The following is an 18,802-nucleotide window of genomic DNA, read 5'->3' on the forward strand; positions in this document are numbered from 1 at the left end:
TAACCATTTTAAGGTGTTTTTTCCCCCAATACTTGTTTTGAAACCTGGCAAAGGGCGTCAACATGTCTAATACACTTGTAATGAGCCTTGCTTGTATTTTTGCTTATGTAGAATATACATTCTTGGTACAGCTTACAGGAAAACCAATAAACTTGGGATTCATCCAGTTAAGAAAACAGTGGATTTTCCCATCCCTGTCAAACAAAACAACATTGGGTAATTCTACCATGAAAGGATTTCAGACCCCTGTTTGTATTAGCTGTTGCCTTTAGTACTTGTTCCAGCTTTTAGATGTGGTCCATTGGGCAACTTGGTCCAGGACAGCCTGGAATAGAGCTGCTGGATAATATAGTAGGGGGTATCTTATGGACTGGGCCAGGTAAATGTAATGGCTGTCTTGCAGTGTCTTAAAATTCCTCCATTCAGCTACAGGTGTCAGGTATGGGGTCTAAAATCAGATTATGGAGTGTTCAGGCAATTCTCTCTCTCTCTCTCTCTCTCTCTCTCTATATATATATATATATATATATCCCCAAAGATGTTTGTGGTCACTAAGGGATGGGAATCCACTGGGATAGCACTGAGCTCAACATTTTGTGGAAGGAACAACCCTACCATCAGGCAGACTGAGGGAGGCACCTCAGGTGGCAGATTCTGTGAGGCTGGCAGTAGGGGTGGGTTGTTGGAGAACAGAACAGCAGGCTCTGCTCCCCTTAGGTGTGGTGGACCCGTGCTAAAGGAACATTTAAATGCGAGTCTGGTTGGTCTCATGGAATGGGTATGGGAAATAATGTGTGCTCTACCTCAGACAGCAAAATTTATTAGACAGGCAATTTCCTTGGACTAAGCAACACTATCACTCTTTGGGAATGACTAAAGAAAACCCAAGAAATCTTGCTCTTGGAAACTATGGTGGCAGTGGATTTTAGTGCAGATAAAATTTAGGCAAACTAGATTTCCACTGGATTTGCCTAAATTCAACAACTGAGATTTCACACTAGTTTAAAGGGGGGTGCTGCACAAGACTGCACATAGCATACTTTCACATAAAGATGGGGGTGGGGAATAACCTGGACTCAGCTCACCCAACACCTAGAAGTATAAGTGTCTGAAAACAGGCTAACGCCACCCACTACCTATCCTCAGGGTAGATGCCAGAAACAATGACCACATATTGGTGCTGCAACCCACACATGGGAAGATGCAATGTTGGTGTGAGAGATCAGACATCTCCTCATCTTTTCTTCTCCCTGGAAAAGACACAATTCTCTCAAGTTTCTAGTTATGCACTAAATTGAGCGCTATTAAGAGGCATCCTTTGTAGTGCTGCATCTGCTGTACAACCCAGAATTTCACCTGTATTATGTTTCAATGGGTGTTGTCATTGCTCTTTCCTTCCCTGCAGGCAAGATGTTGAAATATTTCCTTGAGCATTTGGTTCTTCTGTTTTCATGCAGATACAATGATCCAGTCTCGCTGCTGAGTTTTAGCTTTACATTATTCCTGTTATTGTTATTATGCAAGTACAAAAATTAAGAATGCAAGCAGCAATACATCCATATGCACATAAACAGATGCCATGCACATATATAAGAGCACAGTCACCAAGCCACATACTTAGAAGTCATATTTGTGACAGCACTGAAAACACTCTGCCAGCATTAATGTTCCTTCTGATCTGTCTGTCTTCCTAAATGACAAAGGGAACCTAGCACATCTCGCATGATTCACAAGAATCATTCTTTAATCTCAAGAAAATGTTTTGTATCTGTTAAAGCAAGGCTAGGGGTATTGGAAGTGGGTACTAGTAATCGGTGTGTAATGATGACACCTGGGCCCTTTACACCAGTAGTTGCAATGACCCAGGGAGTCATAGCAGCAGGAAGCAAGCCTAGCAAATTGGACCCTGATGTATATTTCAGGGATCTCAAACTGATCCTTGGCTGTGGCTGCAGACAGATGTGGGCGTAAGGCATGGCTGGTAGCCATAGATGTGGCAACAAGGCAGTCTCACCCGATAATGAGGGATGGGGGAGAAATTTGATTCATTTCTCATTTAAAGGCGGGCCTACAGAATTCGCATATTGCGAAACAATATGTGAACCAAAACACAGGCATTCCTCAAAATTCTCACTCCTCTGAATATTGCACTGCAGCTCTTCAACCAAGTGTGCCATAAATATATACTAGTGAAAATAACACACAAAAATGCATTATATTCAAGAAAACTGCTTTGCAAAAATGAGCATATTAAGTAACATTTTTTACAAAAATGTGTAAATCAGTAGGAAATTCGCACTAAAATAGTATTTTTAATTTTCATGAAATTTTCATGAAGACTTAAAAAAAAATTCTCAAACTGGTGTGGAATTGTGGAGAACTGGAGACTGTGGAACTGAGAACCTGAGAGGAGCAAATTAATGACTTGCCTGTGTAGCAACTTCAGAGAACCCACATTCCACATTGAAACATGTCAGAGATAATGTTGGAGTGGATTTCTGGGGTATGTTGTAGCACGAACAGTTCACATGGGGCACTGGCTAAGCCTCCTGAACCTCACCATTGCTCTTAGAATGCACCCAGGACTAGGGCTGGAGAAGAATTTCCTTTGGTCAGCCTTGCAAATGAACTTTCCTAATCTTCCTGGACTAGTACACAGATCTGAATGTCATTATCCTTAGGATTTTGCAGCTCTTTGAATTTTATGATAATAGTTCTCTGCTTAAAATAATACCAAAATGCTTTATAAAATACATATTTTAGAATACCTTTTTTAAAAAAACATACAGAAATTCATATTAAAATGCCTTTCTAAATATGAGCTTCTGTATGGATATTTTATTTTATTTTAAATACTAATTTGCAGATTGCTGGGAAAACAGGACAGAATGGGCATGACAGAATGGACACATGTGACAGTCAGCTGATCAGTCCATCCTGACCTGTATTCCCACAAAGCTATACATTGGATGGGTAAGCAAGATGTCTGTCAGGAAATTTTGTTCAGCATCGCTGGCCATCTTCTCACCGAGGAACGCCTGGAAAGCTTCCAAGGAACTCTGGCTCCCTGGAGCACAGTTTGGAAACCAATGCCTTTGTGACTACAACTAAGAAACCACAGTCTAGACCAGCATTCCCCAACCTGGTTCTCTCTGCACATTTCAAACAATAACTTCCATCCATCTCAGGCAGCACAGCCATTTTGGACGGCATCTCTCCCCCACCCCAGCCATCACCACCATTTGGACTTTTGTCAGCTCCAGCCGGCAGGTCTGAAGGAAAACAAAATGGGGACAGCCGGTCAAGCGATACTATGCAATCTTTTCAGGTTGGGTGGGGAGTGAGTTACATTCCTGCTATTCCAAAGGCACTTCCATTAGCTATCCGGAACACATTTATGTCTATCCTCTTTCTTTTGTCGGTTATAATTTGTACCAGTCGTTTGCGGCGGGGAACTGCCACACTTTGAGGAGCTGCTGCCGATGTCAAACAGGAAAGCTCTCTGTTCTGTAACCTGCTTTGCCTTTTGATAACCCCTTGGCTCTTTGGGTTGGCTTCGACCTCCGTCGCGGCTGCTTCTCTCTGCTATTCCGTTTCCGGCCGGGAGAGGCGGCACAGCTCTCGCACCAAACTCCAGCAGGCCTCTACGCCATCACCACTTTTCCTCGGCCGTCTGATCTTTTCTAACCAAACAAAGGCCAAAATATTGAGATATTGAGAGACCCTCCAAATTTGGCAGGTATGAAGCTTCTCTTGAACCGAGAAAAAATAAAGAGTTGAAAGCAGCTGGAGGAACGGGACGCTGACAGGCTGACTTTGCTGTGAGCTCTTTCGGTATACACCAAACCCTGCAGCTTCTTAACCAATGCGGCAATTTTTATTTTACATCTTTTGTTTCACTTCATTGTACTGATTATTCGTTGCATGAATTCCAACTAAAAAGCTGCCTTCCTTTTATTTGTGCATTTGTTGTTGTGGCCTTGCCAAAAAGAAAAAGAAAAAAGACCCTTCCTAAAGCCCAAATCTAATCTTTTTTTCTTAAAGGCATGATTTAACATCAGCAAGGTTCCTCTGATCAGTGTTTTGGTTGTTCTTAAGTATTCTATCTTCTGCCTTTCTTCCTTCACCGCTCTCTTTTTCTCCTTCAGTTCAGTTTCATTTATTTTCGTTTTATTGTGATCTGCTTTCGATCAAACCATCTTCCAAAAAATTAAACAAATAAAGACTCGCACTAAAAAGCATCAACTGGAGAATGTCAGTACTAAACGAAATAACAAGCTACTAAGACCAAAGCTCACGGCAAGGTCACTGCCAAAAAGATGTCACCTTATGGTCTGCTTTCAACTCTCAATTAATTCAAGGATCTTACCAGTCCTTGGTTAATGTATTGACCAAATACGTGTCCCATACACACACCCCAATGAAATGATCAGCATTTTAACAAAGAATGTTCTAGAAAATCTGCATGACCCACACTTCGGTTTCGATCTCTGACCTTTTAAGGGCAGGAGTTATTTACACCACCGTCACTTGCCATACATGCATGGTGCATGATGAAATTTAGCTGAGCTGGAATCTTGTAAAAAAAAGAAAAAAGATGTGCTATGCAAAATCGACAGCTCTGTAAAAGTAAAAACTGCTGCAGTGCTACTAACTGTACTTCAGATCTATAGGGATTGCATCTCTTTATGTATGTATACACATTTCCCAGTATGTATACATTGATTTATTACATCCACTGTTGTCTGCTTCCTTTTGTGTTTTTACCCCCCCCTTTATTATTAAATTTAGATGCTTCCCTATACATTGAAGGTGGTAGTAAAGCTCTTGCCTGACTTGCCATCTCCTTTGTGTTGCAGAACCGCATGCATGAGTCACTGAAGCTCTTCGATAGCATCTGTAACAACAAGTGGTTCACAGATACCTCCATCATTCTTTTCCTCAACAAGAAGGACATCTTTGAAGAGAAGATTAAGAAATCTGCATTGACTATCTGCTTTCCAGATTATACAGGTGAGAAAAACCTTCAATATATAAAAAAATATATATTAATAAAATATAATGCAGGAAGAGTGCTTTGTGATTCAGAAACCCTTACCCTGTAATTGATACCTTTATTTTGGCTGTTAAAAGAAAAGCACTGCTCTCCTTAGTTCAGCAGTGAGATGAGGAGACTGTGGTCCTTCAGATGTTTCTGGAGCACAGCCCCCATCATCCCTGACCATTGACCATGCTGGCTGGAGATTGATGGAAGCAGTAGTCTGGAAGGTCACAGGATACCCACCCTTGTGTTAGCTCTGTGCTCCAAACACCCATAGGTTCTTATGGGAATTTGGGCAGTAGCTTAGCTAGCCTCAAAAATATTGGACCAATTTGTGGAGGATCAGTTGAGCCAGTGCTTTTTTTCTTAAAAAAGGAGTGCTCTCATTTTCCTACTCATATTGAAATGCTGCCCCTCAATGAGGCCAAACTCAGATTCACAAAATGTTTAGGGGTATTCGTACCCCAGTGTCCCCCCAGAAAAAAAGAACTGAGTTGAGCCATGGGTGTTCCTCATGGTGGCTCCATGGAATCTACACATTCAAAAGAAGTATATCTCTGAATTCCAGATACAGTGGAACCTTGGTTTTTGAGTGACTCAGAAGCTGAACGTTTCAGAAGCTGGAAGCCGAAAACCCAGAAGTAATTCCTTCCGTTTTTGAACGCACCTTGGAAATCAAACGACTTCCGCTGCGTGTTTTACTTTTTTCTCAATGAATTTTGCCGACTGCCCATTGCTCCTCAGTTTGCAAATGTTTCAGAAGTCGAACGGTCTTCTGGAACTGATTACGTTATAACACCGAGGTTCCACTATTCTAGTAACAAGCAGTAATGAAAGGCCGTTGGGGGTTTTTTATCCCCAAAAGTATTTGGCTGGCTGTTGCTGGACTAAACGGCTCTTGCTCTGATTAGGCAGGGCAGCTTTCTTAGGCGTTGTATGCTCACAGCACTGTGGGGAAGATGAGGAAGACCAAAGAGGGAGTGGCTCATGGTAATCAGACACAAAAGCTTTCACATCAAGGTTCCTCTGCTGGTGCAAAATTCATGTCACCAACATGAGCTGAGTTAGCTCCAGGTTTGCATGAGTAGGGGTTGGAAATAAGGAAACAGGCTGTGTTTGCACAAATGGTGAGCCAAGAAACTTGGCTTAAGAAATCACCACACATGAGAGCTGCAGGCTGATGCATGTCATCCAAGCACTCCTATTTTGCTTCTCCCTGTTGCATGGGGGAAACTGTTTTCTGCCTGATGGCCACCTTCTCTTCTAAGTAGCCTTCTGAGGGCCACATCTCAGTGGTGAGTTAGGGTTAGAGGCAAATTGAACCTCCTGGTGAGCCAAGATTGGCCCCCAGGGTGCAGGATCCACACCCCTGTTTTAAGGATGGATGTGCAGAAATGTGGTGTCAGCACCATAATGCTTCTTGATCTCAGTTATGACAATGACTACATTGTATTGATGACAATGGTGATAGTACCACAATGCTAACGTTATTATTAATATGAATACATTAGCAATGATGATGGTGATGACATCCCATCAGCTTACATGACTGGTTATGTGGCAAAAGGGGAAATCCCTGCCCTCAGTGAAATTACAGTGATTTTCAGAGTGTGTTCCAGTAAACTCTGGGCTTCCTGGAGGCTTATTAGTGGTTGCTCTGTGAAAAGATGAGCAAGACAGGACCTGTAGGAAGGCAGGATGTTCAATAATGTAGCATGCTTCTTCTCATAAATCGATTCAAATGCTGAGAGTGAGTGTAGGGGAACTCGGCTGAAAACCAGCCTCAAGGCTCCATGTTCAAATCTCACATCGTCTCTGAATTTGCTCAGCAGCTCTAAGCGAGCCACTATCCCCAGCTGTAATATGGGCCTCCGTTACAGCCTTTTCATGAGAATTACCGGCAGGCAAGCTACACATTACATTATTTGTGTGCCTGCAGTCAAGGTGCTTTGGGCTTTATAAATTTTAAATTGCAGTTGTGGGATGAAGTATGGGTGATTAGGATTAGGAGGATGGGGTGTAGGGGAAGCTTCCCTAACCCCTGTGAAAAATCCCTTCTCTCCCACCCTCACACCCCCACACAGGCCTACTGCTATCTCTGGGATGGAAACTTACACTGGCATTAACTGCAAGGAGTGGGGATTTTAATGAGGTCAAATCTACCTTCCCCCACAAAACTGCAAACCCAGTCCTAACCAGGCATTTCAGTAACTGCAATTTAAACTTGGAAAAATGAAGCACGTTCATTGCATTCACACAATTAACGTAACGTGTTGTTTGGCTTCCAGATAACATATGTGAAGTGTTTTGAACACTGTATAGATGCTAAGGGTGACCATAAATTGCATCATCCAGAGCTCATCAGTATTACTAACTGAACTGAGGACTATAAAGCACAATTTGCACAGGGTGTGTGTGTGTGTGTGTGTGTGTGTGTGTAAAGAAGTTTGCTGCGAGTGTTGCAAAGACCCAAACTCTGGTTCTGCACAACTTCTATCCCCATTCCCACATGAGCTGGGTCCACCTCCAAGTGGAGTCAACTTGAGTTGGGTGGGCTTTGTGTTGCGTTTCAGGACAACCTTGCTCCTGGCTTTCGTCTCTCTCTCTCTGTTGCAGGGCCCAGCTCTTTCACCGAAGCCGTGACTTACATCCAGTCCCAATACGAGAGCAAGAATAAGTCGTCCAGCAAAGAGATCTATTCACACATCACTTGTGCCACCGATACCAACAACATCCAGTTTGTCTTTGATGCTGTAACTGATGTCATCATTGCCAACAATTTGCGTGGCTGCGGACTGTATTAAAGCCCTCTTCTTTCCTTTCTTCTTTTCCCTTTCTTCTCTTCCTTCCTGTTCACCCATTGGGGAAGCAATCTTGTGGTCAGAACAACCGGTTTGTTCTCCATTCCCCCCTCTCAAATGTTAAGCCTACAACTGTTTTTGAGATGGGAGAGTCCAGTACCTACTTCAGTATTCATGCGGCGAAAAAAAAGATGTTGTGAAAGTAACACTGTCACTGTAAAGCTTTGCATTCACAGGACGGTTTTATCATGCACACATTGGGGGGCAGGGGGAGTGGGGAGGTAGCCTGTTGCCCCTTCTGAAATGAAGAGGAAGAGAAAGCAAAATGACCCTCTTTCCTGACTCTCCAAACAGAAGAAAATCCAGCACTCATTCCCCTTTCCCTTTCCCCTGCTTTTGAAAATGCTTTGATGGCATTCTCTGCCATTCTCTTCATGCAACAGGAGCCAATATTGAAACTCATGTAAAGGAGGCTTCACTAAGGCCCTCAGTATATGTGTTTCAAGAGCCAAGTTGCTATCATTATTTCTTAAGAAGGCAATCCAAAGCCTTAAGTGTTCGACATTGAAGGGACAAACTTCAATGTACTGTGGCAGATGTGCGGATAAGATCTCCAGTGGGTTTCTTTAAAAAAGTGTTAGTGGCGACTTCCGAAGATGGAGGGGCTGATTTGGGATGGGACCAAGAGGACTGAAGCCTAGTTCTTTTTGTTCTTGTGTTTCAATTTTTCAGTTAAACCCCACACCACACCACACCAAAAAAAGAAAAAACACTAAAGCTGGCGTTTGATCTGTGAGGTAAAGCATACTGGTATCAGATATCTATATGTTTTGCTCCACGGAATAAATAGCAATTTTTTGGTGAAATGGCTCAGATTGAGCACCCCTTTAGAGCTGTGGTTTTTTGTTTTTGCCAGTGTCTTCTGCACCATGTCATGGACACTTGAATAGTGCATTAGTGGCAGATTTATAGTGGACAGTCTGCACATCATTCTGCTTTATTAGTTGCTCTGCAATGCTTTGTGAGTGTTACCAACCCATTATTGTCACCCGGCAAGCCATTCTTGTACTGTAGTGCCAAAAAAAAAAAAAGTGTGGGAAGGGGCAGGGGAACTAGGAGCATTCGTGGTATGAAAACTTACAGGGTTTTAGCAGGACGTGAGGAAGCATGGCACCCATTGCAAACAAAGCAATATGTCCACCTTTGCAGAAACAAGCTATGTTGAAAGCAAGTTCATGTATAACTACTTGAACCTTGATGAATGCTCATTGAAAAGGCTTATCGACCACATAAACACACAGGTACACACACACCTTATTTGAGGATCTCCCAGTATCACATTTGGTTTTGCCCAAAATACATATTGGAGCATCATGAAATGTTGATTCTCCAAAGGAAGCCAATAGGGACCTCCCCAGTTTCCATCTCCTTTTTCCTAGTTCCTTAAGAAGGTCAAATAATCTGGAGATACACTGAAACTCAAGTTTCTATTTCAAAATCAGATGGACAGGATTGTATGGCTTAGATTGAGGTCTGAGGGTTGGGGGGGCATGTTAGTTGCTTCCAAAATTAAAAATGGAATGCCTGAAGAAGTCATACTGAAGTGCCTCTTAATAGAACAGGTCCAAATATAAGTGTATAGTGGAATACAGTTGGTAATTGTGGAATAACCTAAGGTCATTTGATTATCAGGGTCCTTTGGTGAGAAAAGACAATAATGGCAAACACATTTCTCTGAGATTTTTTTGCCCCACCCCCACTGCCGTCACCACCTTTTTTTTGCAAGCACAGCCACAAGGAAGACAGGCAAATGACAGTTGCCTATTATGGGATCAGTGTCCCTCAGAAATGCACTTTTTTTGCTTTGTTTTTGCATCAGAATGCAATCTCCCCACCCTCCATTTAACCTGCATTTGCCATTTCTGCTTAGAATCTGATAAACTAAAACACAAAACCTGTTGCAAATAACCCGTCTGTGATATTTGAATAACCTGCTTGCAAATTTCGCCCTTGCCTAGAAACTCCCAGTGTGGGTTGTGTTCTAGTGTGGATTCCAATGGTAGGGATCCGTCTCCACATTTCCTTCTGGGCAGCCTGGGGTGGGGCACATGCCACTAGTGGGGGCAGAGACAAAAGCAAAAATGGGAGAAGCAACACTTGTTAATTTGACCTTTGTGCAATAGGCAAAGTTTCTGAAAATTCACCCACCCTTCTCTATCCTCCATCTAGGCATTCAAGAGGCATTGCTAAAGTTCAAGATTATATTCTAAGTGGGCCTGAACTTCCCCCTTCTTAATGTCCCCCACTCAGATGATAAGAAAACCCACATAAATCAGCCCTGGGAGATGTTGCAGAGTTCCCTCCAGGGAGCAGAGGTTCCTCTGCAGCAGTTTGCCTGAAGGTAGAAAGTTAGAAAAACCCAGATCCAAATGCATCTACATTGCTAATAACAGTTTTTACCTCAGTCTTTTTAAAGTGTTCATCGTTGTTTCAAATCTGTCTTTGTGGTAGATTTGCTTGGCTTTGTTTCTATTTATAACCCTTTCCACAGTGTTGTGGGGCAGCTTGCTGATAAATTATTGTTTCTTAGACAGTCCTCAACTATTAATTGGTAAAAGTGCTTGTGAACCACCTTGTAGGAATTATGTGGTTTCAGTTATGTGTGTTTACTCATCAGATTTATAGGAGGCGTGGGTTGTGTGGGTATGGGTGCATGCATGTTTGCAAGAGACAGATTCACACATTGTGTGCTTGACCCAGTATAGAGGCCCAGTGAAAGCGGTGTTACTGCTAAATTCTGATGTGTCCAAAAATTCGGGCAGCTGTGTTGATCTATTGTATTATAACCGCCGCCGCTGCCCCCCTGCCCCCCCGTCATAGAACAGTGCACTCATTTCCATATTATTTGCGAATTGATTTTTTATGGAAGCAGATGACACAGAAATTAGCACTAGGCTTGGGAGTGGCTTTTATGACATGACAAAGCTCAAATATAATGTGTCAGTTAATGTGTTAGGGGGAAATTGTGAAACAGAATAAACCGCCATTTGAATGCAGGCATTGTGTCAGGGTATCATGCAGAGGCGAGGGGTTGAGGCCTACACACACACACACATTTTCAAGGAGGGGCCGGGCAGATCCTGTGTCTTCAGGTAGTTGCTGCTATCCTCAAGCCCCTTTCCCAGTGCCCTGATGAGTGCCAGGCAACCACGATTGCAATTGCCTTGAATGTCCCAGGGGGACGCTTCATTGCCCTGGTGCTTTGTGGGCAAGGGTGAATGCCCAGAACCGGCCCTGCTTAGAGGGGTTGCACTTTTGCTTCAAGAGGGCCGTAAGCATGGCAAATTACACAAGGAACATTGTGGTGTGACACACACTTCTGGCAATACCATTTCTTGGTAGCTTACTGGGAAGTGGGGGGCAGTGAGCCTAGTGCCTGGGCAGGCTTAAAATGAAGAAATAAGCAATCCAAGGATGGAATCAGGTCCAATGGAAGACAGAGTAGGATTTGATCCAGAACAGAGAGGGGTCAGGTGCAAGACTTGGTGGAGCAGGTGGGCAAGAGACAGGTAGGCAGAGAAGCAAGATTGGAAGGAAGAAGGAAGGGTCAGGAACTCAAGGAAGGTCTTGTAGGAAGGGCTGGGCAAGGAGAGGAAGAGGTCCAAGGACAGGCTGGTGGGTTTGGAAGTTGCAGGAGGAAGTAGCATAAGGCACACTCAATGCACAAGTTAGTCCTCCCTGTTTGGGAGGGACAGGGTTGCAGAGACTGGCAGCAATTCTCCAGGGTTTCAAGCAGAGGAAATTCTCAGCACTACCTGGAGATGCCAGGGATTAAACTTGGAACCTTTGGCTTGAAAAGGAGATGCTCTGCCACTGAGCTGTGGCTCTTTCAGCTCCGCCTCATCCCAGGAGTTGCGCTTAGCTTTGCAGAAACCACTCTGGCATGCTTCCAAGTGTGTTCTCGTTAAGGCTTCCCTCAGCCTTTCATGAAGCCTTCACCAAAGTTAGCCCTGGCATTCTCAACAAAGTACACAGTACCTGGTCATTGGGGGGGAATAGGTTTCATTAAAGCAGATGTGTGCTCCCCAAATGGAAAAAGAACACCTGCTAAAGCCTGAAGGCAGTAACTGTACTGTAGATAGAATGGCAGTAGGTTAGAGGTGGAGCATCTGCTTTGCATGCCGGAAGACCCAGGTTCAATCCCCCGCGTCTCCCAGCAAGGCTGGAGAGCCACTGCCAGGCAGTGCAGACCCTAATATGCTAGATAGGGCAGTGGTCCAACTTGGTGTAAGGAGCTCTCTAGGTTCCTATTTATCCCTCTTCAGTAGGCAGTGGTAGGTGGAGCCAGAGCCAATGGAGCTTTGCTCCATCCTTTCCCCCATATCTTTCCCTTTCCCTTTTCCCCTCTCTCTCTATTCCCTCCCTTGATCTCTCTCGTTCTCCTAGCACAGCAGGCTGCCAGGAGGCAGGACAGATTCTATTTCTGAACTGATTGCTTGCAGAGGGTTGGAAATTATTCTGAGGGCCGCATGTGGTCTTCAGAAATCCTGGGGCTGTAGTCAGCAAATTGTCCTAGGATCAAGGCTGACCCTCCTCCTTAGCAAGGTGATGCAGCAGAGTGAAACGAGGAGGTAGATGAAGGCAGGGAGTGAAACTTTCTAAAGGGTTGACCTCCACATAAGGATTTGGTACTTTCCTTCATGCACCAAAATGTCTTGAGCCATCATCGCTAGGGATCTCTAATGAAGAATTCTCAGCAGCCTCACCAAACTTCAGTTCCCAAGATTCCTTGAGGTTGAGTGAAGTTGTGGCCGTTAAAGTGGTATAAAGTCAATATGTCAATACAGCAAGGGGCACCTTCAGTGATTTGTCTGTTGATTTTGGCGAAATCCTAATACGTTGGGATTAGTTTTTCATTAGATGAAGTTTTCATACACACCCTCCAATGAGTCATCCACAAATTGTTCTTGCAGTGTTTATACCAATGCCCATGTGGACTTTTCAGTTTGGGTTTCCTCTGGAGTGTCAGCAAGCCAGATGCAGTTTCAGAATGATGTGTGGGTAGGTGAAGGTGACAGAAAGAGAGAAGGCAAGAAATAGGAAAAGACCTCAGACTCAAATAGATGGGTAAAGGACATTGGGTCACAGCAACAATAGGTGCGTGGCAAGGTCCCCCCCCCCCCAGGTTTGAATAAGACGCTTGACAACAGTGTTTTAGGTTTAAAAAGGCCACAACTTTAATGGTTACAGATTGTGAGCGGTATTGGCTTAGGCATTGGACCTAACCAACTATATCTGACTCCAGCCCGTCTGCCCGGAGTCCGGGAAGGGTTAACCACCAGTAGAGGGAGTCCTGCTGATGCACATCAACTAGGACCCCGCAGGCTTCGGACAGGGCCACGCCCCCAGAATCCTTTAACGGAATACCCTTCAATGTGCGGGGGAGGTGATGGTGCTACCTCCCTTCCTCTCTTCTCCAGCAATATTCCAATGCCAAACCTTACAAAGCTGTGACGATTTGCTATGAGGTAGGCGAAAAATAGGCCAGTGTCAATTTGCCAAGTGGAAAAAGTCCTACCAGGCCCTCAACGACGACCAACTGAAGTCCATAGCAAAGTCAAGAGATGAAAAAACCTAAAGGGCAGGAGGGTGGGAAAGCGGGAGCAGCTGGAAATGCAAAAGGGGGTGAGATTCCCGCTGCGTCCTGCTTAAATCAAGCAGGCCACACCCCCAGAGCAATCGGCTTGGTTGCCTGGGTAGTGATGCAGCTGGGAATCCCCCCCAATCGCCCAGGGCTGACCACACCCCTGCGCACGTGAAGGGGTTGTGAGTGCCCGCAACTCCACTTCCTCCTAAGGTGGAAGTGGCTTAACAAAGTTGAGCTGAAGCTAATTTGGACTGAAATGTGCATGCCTGATATATGAATGTGAAATTTTGAAATAGATGAGATGTTTACTCTGATGAGTGAATTCAAAAATACAAATTTTGAGATGGAATTGTTTACATTTGTTCTATAACTTTGGGAGCTCAAGTCCCTATGTCATTATGGATTTTTGGTAGCCGAAGGTGAGTAAGGCTTGAGAAGCCCTACATTTCACTGCCAAACCTTGTAGCAGGACACCAAAATGTGAGCATTAAAAGACGGGACTCAGTATCCCAAACCATAGTGGGCCTTGAACCCATGGAGATGTGGGGAAGAACTCTTGGATTTCCTCATCCCACATTTTCAAAGCAAACTTATGGGGAATCCTAGTTGTGCTCATTTTTAAGAGCATAAAATCAGGCGGTAATTGTTAGTAAAGCAAATGTCCTGAAACCTCTTCTTTAATCTGCTGTTGCCTTAATCTCATGGCAGTTGAACAGGACTTTGATCTCTCTCTCTCTCTCTCTCTCTCTCTCTCTCTCTCTCTCTCTTTCAAGAAGCAATATATGAGTTGCCCTTGTAAAGCTGTGCCACTACTAAAACCAGATGTGTGTCCGTGTGATTAATATAGTGCCAAATTTTCAACCCAAATTCCTCATGTTACAATAGCCCTCTACAAGGACTGTTAACCACCAGTGGAGGCTGATCTATGAACGAGGGTGAACGAGGCAGTGCCCCCACAGCCTCAGACTGCCCTCAGCCAAGCTGCCTGCCTTTCCATTTGCAACCATTGGAACTGCCTGTCAGCTTTCTCCTCCTTAGCCTCAGTGTTGCCCTTGTAGAATTCAGCCAGGTGGAGGAGAATGGAGATAAAACTATAGTTGACCCCACCTGTCATTGCCTCTGGTGCCACCTACTGTTGACCTCCCTGCTTTGCTCCCTACCATCTCAGTAGGCACCAACCACCTCTGGTAACCACAGCAATCATATTCATTCCACTCTGCTCTTCCTTTCCTCTTTTCCATTGGCAGAATAGAGTGCTGCAGTTCTTGAAATGGCAATAACATAACATTCAGTACCAAAGTAAATCCCATTGTGGGGCCACTCAGAAAAAACCCCAGCTTGTTTATTTAGTGTTTATGCCTTTTCCAACATTAATGTGCCTGTGATGTTCAGATTATGGGTGTACACATAGTCTGTGTTTTAAAGTAGTTGAAATTCTGCATCCAATAAATCCAATTTCTGTGCCAAGTTAAACTGGATACCACAATCTGTATGAATTATGTAAATTTAGCATATGTGCATAGTTTATTCTATTGTTTTGCATAATGCCTCTTGGAGTCGTCTTTTTAACAACAAGGGAGGGGCAAAGACATTAAAGCCTTTAAAGTCATCACCCACGCATGTTCAGATTCAAGCATATTGTCACAGCCATAAGAACGAGAGACTTAGTGGTTTGTTTGTTTGTTTGTTTGTTTGTTTGTTTGTTTGTTTGTTTGTTTGTTTGAATGAAAGTAGAGATTGGTAAGAAGTTAGCAGAATGTATGTATCTACCTTATATTCATGGATAGCAATTGCACAGCCGTTGTTGTGCAAATCTGACTGTGAATTCCTCCTGTGATATTGATGTCCCAATAATTATCCTCTGTCCAGATAAGCAAGAGGCCTTATGGGAGTTCAGGGGCACATTCCAGCCAGGCAAGAAGGTGCAGGGTGAAGCTGAGGAGGGGTGTGGCCTGGAAAAAAGGTGGTATGCTTTTGACACCACCACCCCTCAGGCCTAAGGTTCCCCACTGCTGCCTTATGAGTTAGCCACTTACCAGAGGACTGAAGCACCTTTCCTAGGAAAGGCTATGACCTGTGTGGCTTTTTTATTTAGAAAAATGGGGATGGGGTGGGTGGATAAACATTAAAGAAAGATCTTAGTCATGGGGTGGTATTACTGGATAAAAACAAGTGGGGCCTGTATGAAATGTTGCATTGTATCCTTCCTCCTAAAAGAAAATTTTAGGGCCCCAACCAGCCATCCTGGCGAAACAGAGCATCCCGTGATCACCCATGCTTAGTGCTCACAATCATTCTTCATTGAGCTGCTTTCTGTTGGAGAGTTGCCACCTTAGTTTGTATTATTATTATTATACAGGGCACTTCTGCAAACCTTGGGATTCCTCCAGGCGTGCTGACACACATACACCCCTCTTGTTTCTCAGCAGCCTCATTTAACTACTGTCCTGTTGGCACATACCACCTGTGTTTGGTACTGGAAGGATTAAAAAATGTTTTCTTTGCCGTCTTCAACCACTGTTTTAATTCTGTTTCCAGCTGATTGCAGAAAAGAAAGTTTTGGCAGTATTCAAGGCCTTAGCATGGCAGTGACCAGCAATTTCCAAGCTGTGGTTTTTTAAAAAAACAAAACAAAACACTATTAAGTCTTCTTTAGGGAGAAGGCTGTTGAGAATAATTGTAGAATCTCTGCAGCCTTATAAACACCTTCTTCTTAGGTTAGATTGGAGCAGAGAGTTCCCAGTGTTAAAATCAATCATCCAGTTCTAATAACATTGCTAAAACATAGGATTAGTATGATAAACCATAAGAAGTGCAGTAAAAAAAAAAATCTAAGGCAAAACTGGAAAACAGGAGTTGTATGAATTGTCTAAAGACTTAGGGTTGTATCCAGAGCAATGCTACGTCAGGGCCTTGGAGGCATCATTTTGCCATTGGCAGCTGCCTGACAAAGCTGTCTGCTGACGCCTGGTCTGCTCAGTTACGTCCACCTTAATGTGTGAAATTGAGATAGCACCACATCAGTAGTAATAGCAAGGTAATCCCTTTATTGAAACCCAGTGAATGGTCACAAAGGACAACTGTGCAGAGCAGTGCGCAATCTTCTGAATTTGCTCTTAACTCACCTTTCTTCAGTCCTAGAGCCCCAGGTGGGATACATGCAGTCACCCCCAAACTGCTTAGCTTCAGCAAGGTGGTGGCCTCATGTGTCCCCAGCAATTCTTAATCAGTCGGGAGGTGAAGCAAATCAAAACAAAACAAATCCTTTATGGGTCTATGCAGAAATAAGCTGCATTGGGTTTAAGTGTGTCTAGGATGGGGGCCAAAGAGCCTTTCTGAAGTCAAAAGCTCACTCATTCCTTTGTGATCTTTCTTCGGTTATCGTAACCAAAGGGATCGCCAAGCTGCAGCTTTTGGATTTCTTTTTATCTTTCTTTTTTAGTGAGCCAACTCAGCAACCTGCAGTTTTGATTATGACTTGGAGGAGCCTGATGCAGCAACCTTGTTGAAGCTAAGCAAGCCTAGTTGTGGTTAGTGCCTAGATGCAAGATCTCCAATGTAACTTCCCTTGTGTTCCAGGGAAGCACATATATAAGTGAAATAGACTAGGGCCAGGGCCAACCCTACCACTAAACAGGGTGTGGCATCTGCCACAGGGACAGCCATGAGGTACTGAAGGACAGAGCTCTGTGTCATGAAGCCTGCCCTGTGTTCCCTAAGCTGCTTTCAAAGTGTGGTGGAAGAAACTGCTCCATCACCAGTGTTGAAGTTAGGGATGGATGAATCTGTCCATTTCCGTTCTCTTACGGTTTTCATTTTTTCCCCATCTCAAATTCAGTTCTCCACATTTCTGCAGCAATTTGAGATTTTAAAAAACAAATCCTAATGAAAATTTGTCAGCACAGTACAAATTTCTCCCAATTTGAATATTTTTGTGTGCAGTTTTGACTAATACATACACACTTTTGCAAATGATTCCCCTAATATAATTGGTTTTTCATGTTATTTTCACCAATAGATGCATTTTTATGCATGTTTTCCCTGAAACTGTGCATTTTTAAAATATTTTTTGGTTGGAGAACTGAATCACAAAATTTGGAGACACGCCAATCTCTAAGAATATCCATGTTTCCAAACGCATATTGTTTCAGAAAGTGTGAATTAAATAGTTTCACATTAAAATGCAAGCAAAATTGAATTCCTCCTCCACCTCTAGTTGCTCCTCTGGCTGCTAGTGGCTCTCCAGGGTCCTTTTCAGAGAGAATGCTTACTGCTTCCTGAGAAGCAGGTGAAATGCCAGGAACTTGGGATCTTTGGCATGCAGAGCAGGTGCCTGACTGCTGAGCTAGAGTCTCTGGGGCAGAGCAGCACTTTCCCTTTGGCAACAGAAGATGCGCCCAACCATTTTGATGTGTACCAAATGTGCACCGTGCCATTTGTGCATGTGGAAGCCTGTTTCTACATACACACATCTGCCTTGATGCATAAGGGGGAGGTTGGCTGTGAAGCCTAGGTTTTATGTGCAGCACATAAATAAGACTGCTGCAACTGCTGAAGAACTTGGGGCAGCCCCCCACCTACCCAACCCCATCCCTCCCACTCTTCTGAGAGTCTGTATGTTTTGCAGTACCCCTACCATGGGTTTATGGTTCTGCATCTTAGTCTTAATTAGTTTATTTTGAAAGTCTCTCCCCGCCACCCGCCACCCAATACAGAGGATTTACCTCTTACAACTATTTTCTTCTCTGTAGATTTGGTTCCGTTTTACAACCCATTGTTTGCAAGATGACAGCCAGGGTAATAAAGTAGACGTGCGTGTTTTTCATACTACAGTTGTACCTTGGAAGTCGAACAGAATCTGTTCCGGAAGTCTGTTCAACTTCCAAAACATTCAGAAACAAAAAGTGCGGCTTCTGATTGGAGGCAGGAAGCTCCGGAACAGTCACTTCTGGGTTTGCGGTGTTCGGGAGCCAAAACGTTCGAGAACTAAGCTGTTCGAAAACCAATGTATGACTGTACATTGTTCTTCTCTTATATTTTCCTTTGTGGCTTAGAGAGATTCTTGATACTCATTCATTCAGTCCTCACTCATTTATTTCACTATAGACTCCTCCAAAGAGGGAACCAAGGGTAGGGTAAGGAAGCTTTCTTAGCTTGAGGGACACATTCCTGTCTGAGGGGTCATGTGCCAAAGGTGTGGCCAGAGGCCAAAGTAGCCAGACTAACAGGTATGAGTCTTACCTTTCAGCCTATTCAAGCCACACATGCCAGAGATTTCCACTCTCACACACACACAATTTCCGTCCTTCATCC

At 43.8% G+C, this 18,802-nt stretch overlaps 1 protein-coding gene across 2 annotated transcripts in view; it reads left to right on the plus strand.

Moving 5' to 3' along the window:
- GNAO1 (G protein subunit alpha o1) overlaps positions 1–18,802 on the plus strand; it is a 167,957-nt gene that overhangs the window by 137,902 nt on the left and 11,253 nt on the right. The window contains exons 7-8 of one of the 2 annotated variants that reach the window (XM_083749978.1): positions 4,860–5,013; positions 7,658–7,864. The exons of the other annotated variant lie outside the window; for it this stretch is intronic. Of the exons in view, the coding sequence (XP_083606104.1) occupies positions 4,860–5,013; positions 7,658–7,845 (342 nt within the window). The 3' untranslated portion in view covers positions 7,846–7,864. Of the gene's footprint in view, positions 1–4,859; positions 5,014–7,657; positions 7,865–18,802 lie in introns of those variants that run through there. 2 annotated transcript variants of the gene reach the window in all.

Source organism: Podarcis gaigeae, assembly GCF_964106915.1.
Source record: "Podarcis gaigeae genome assembly, chromosome: 8".
NCBI lineage: Eukaryota > Metazoa > Chordata > Lepidosauria > Squamata > Lacertidae > Podarcis > Podarcis gaigeae.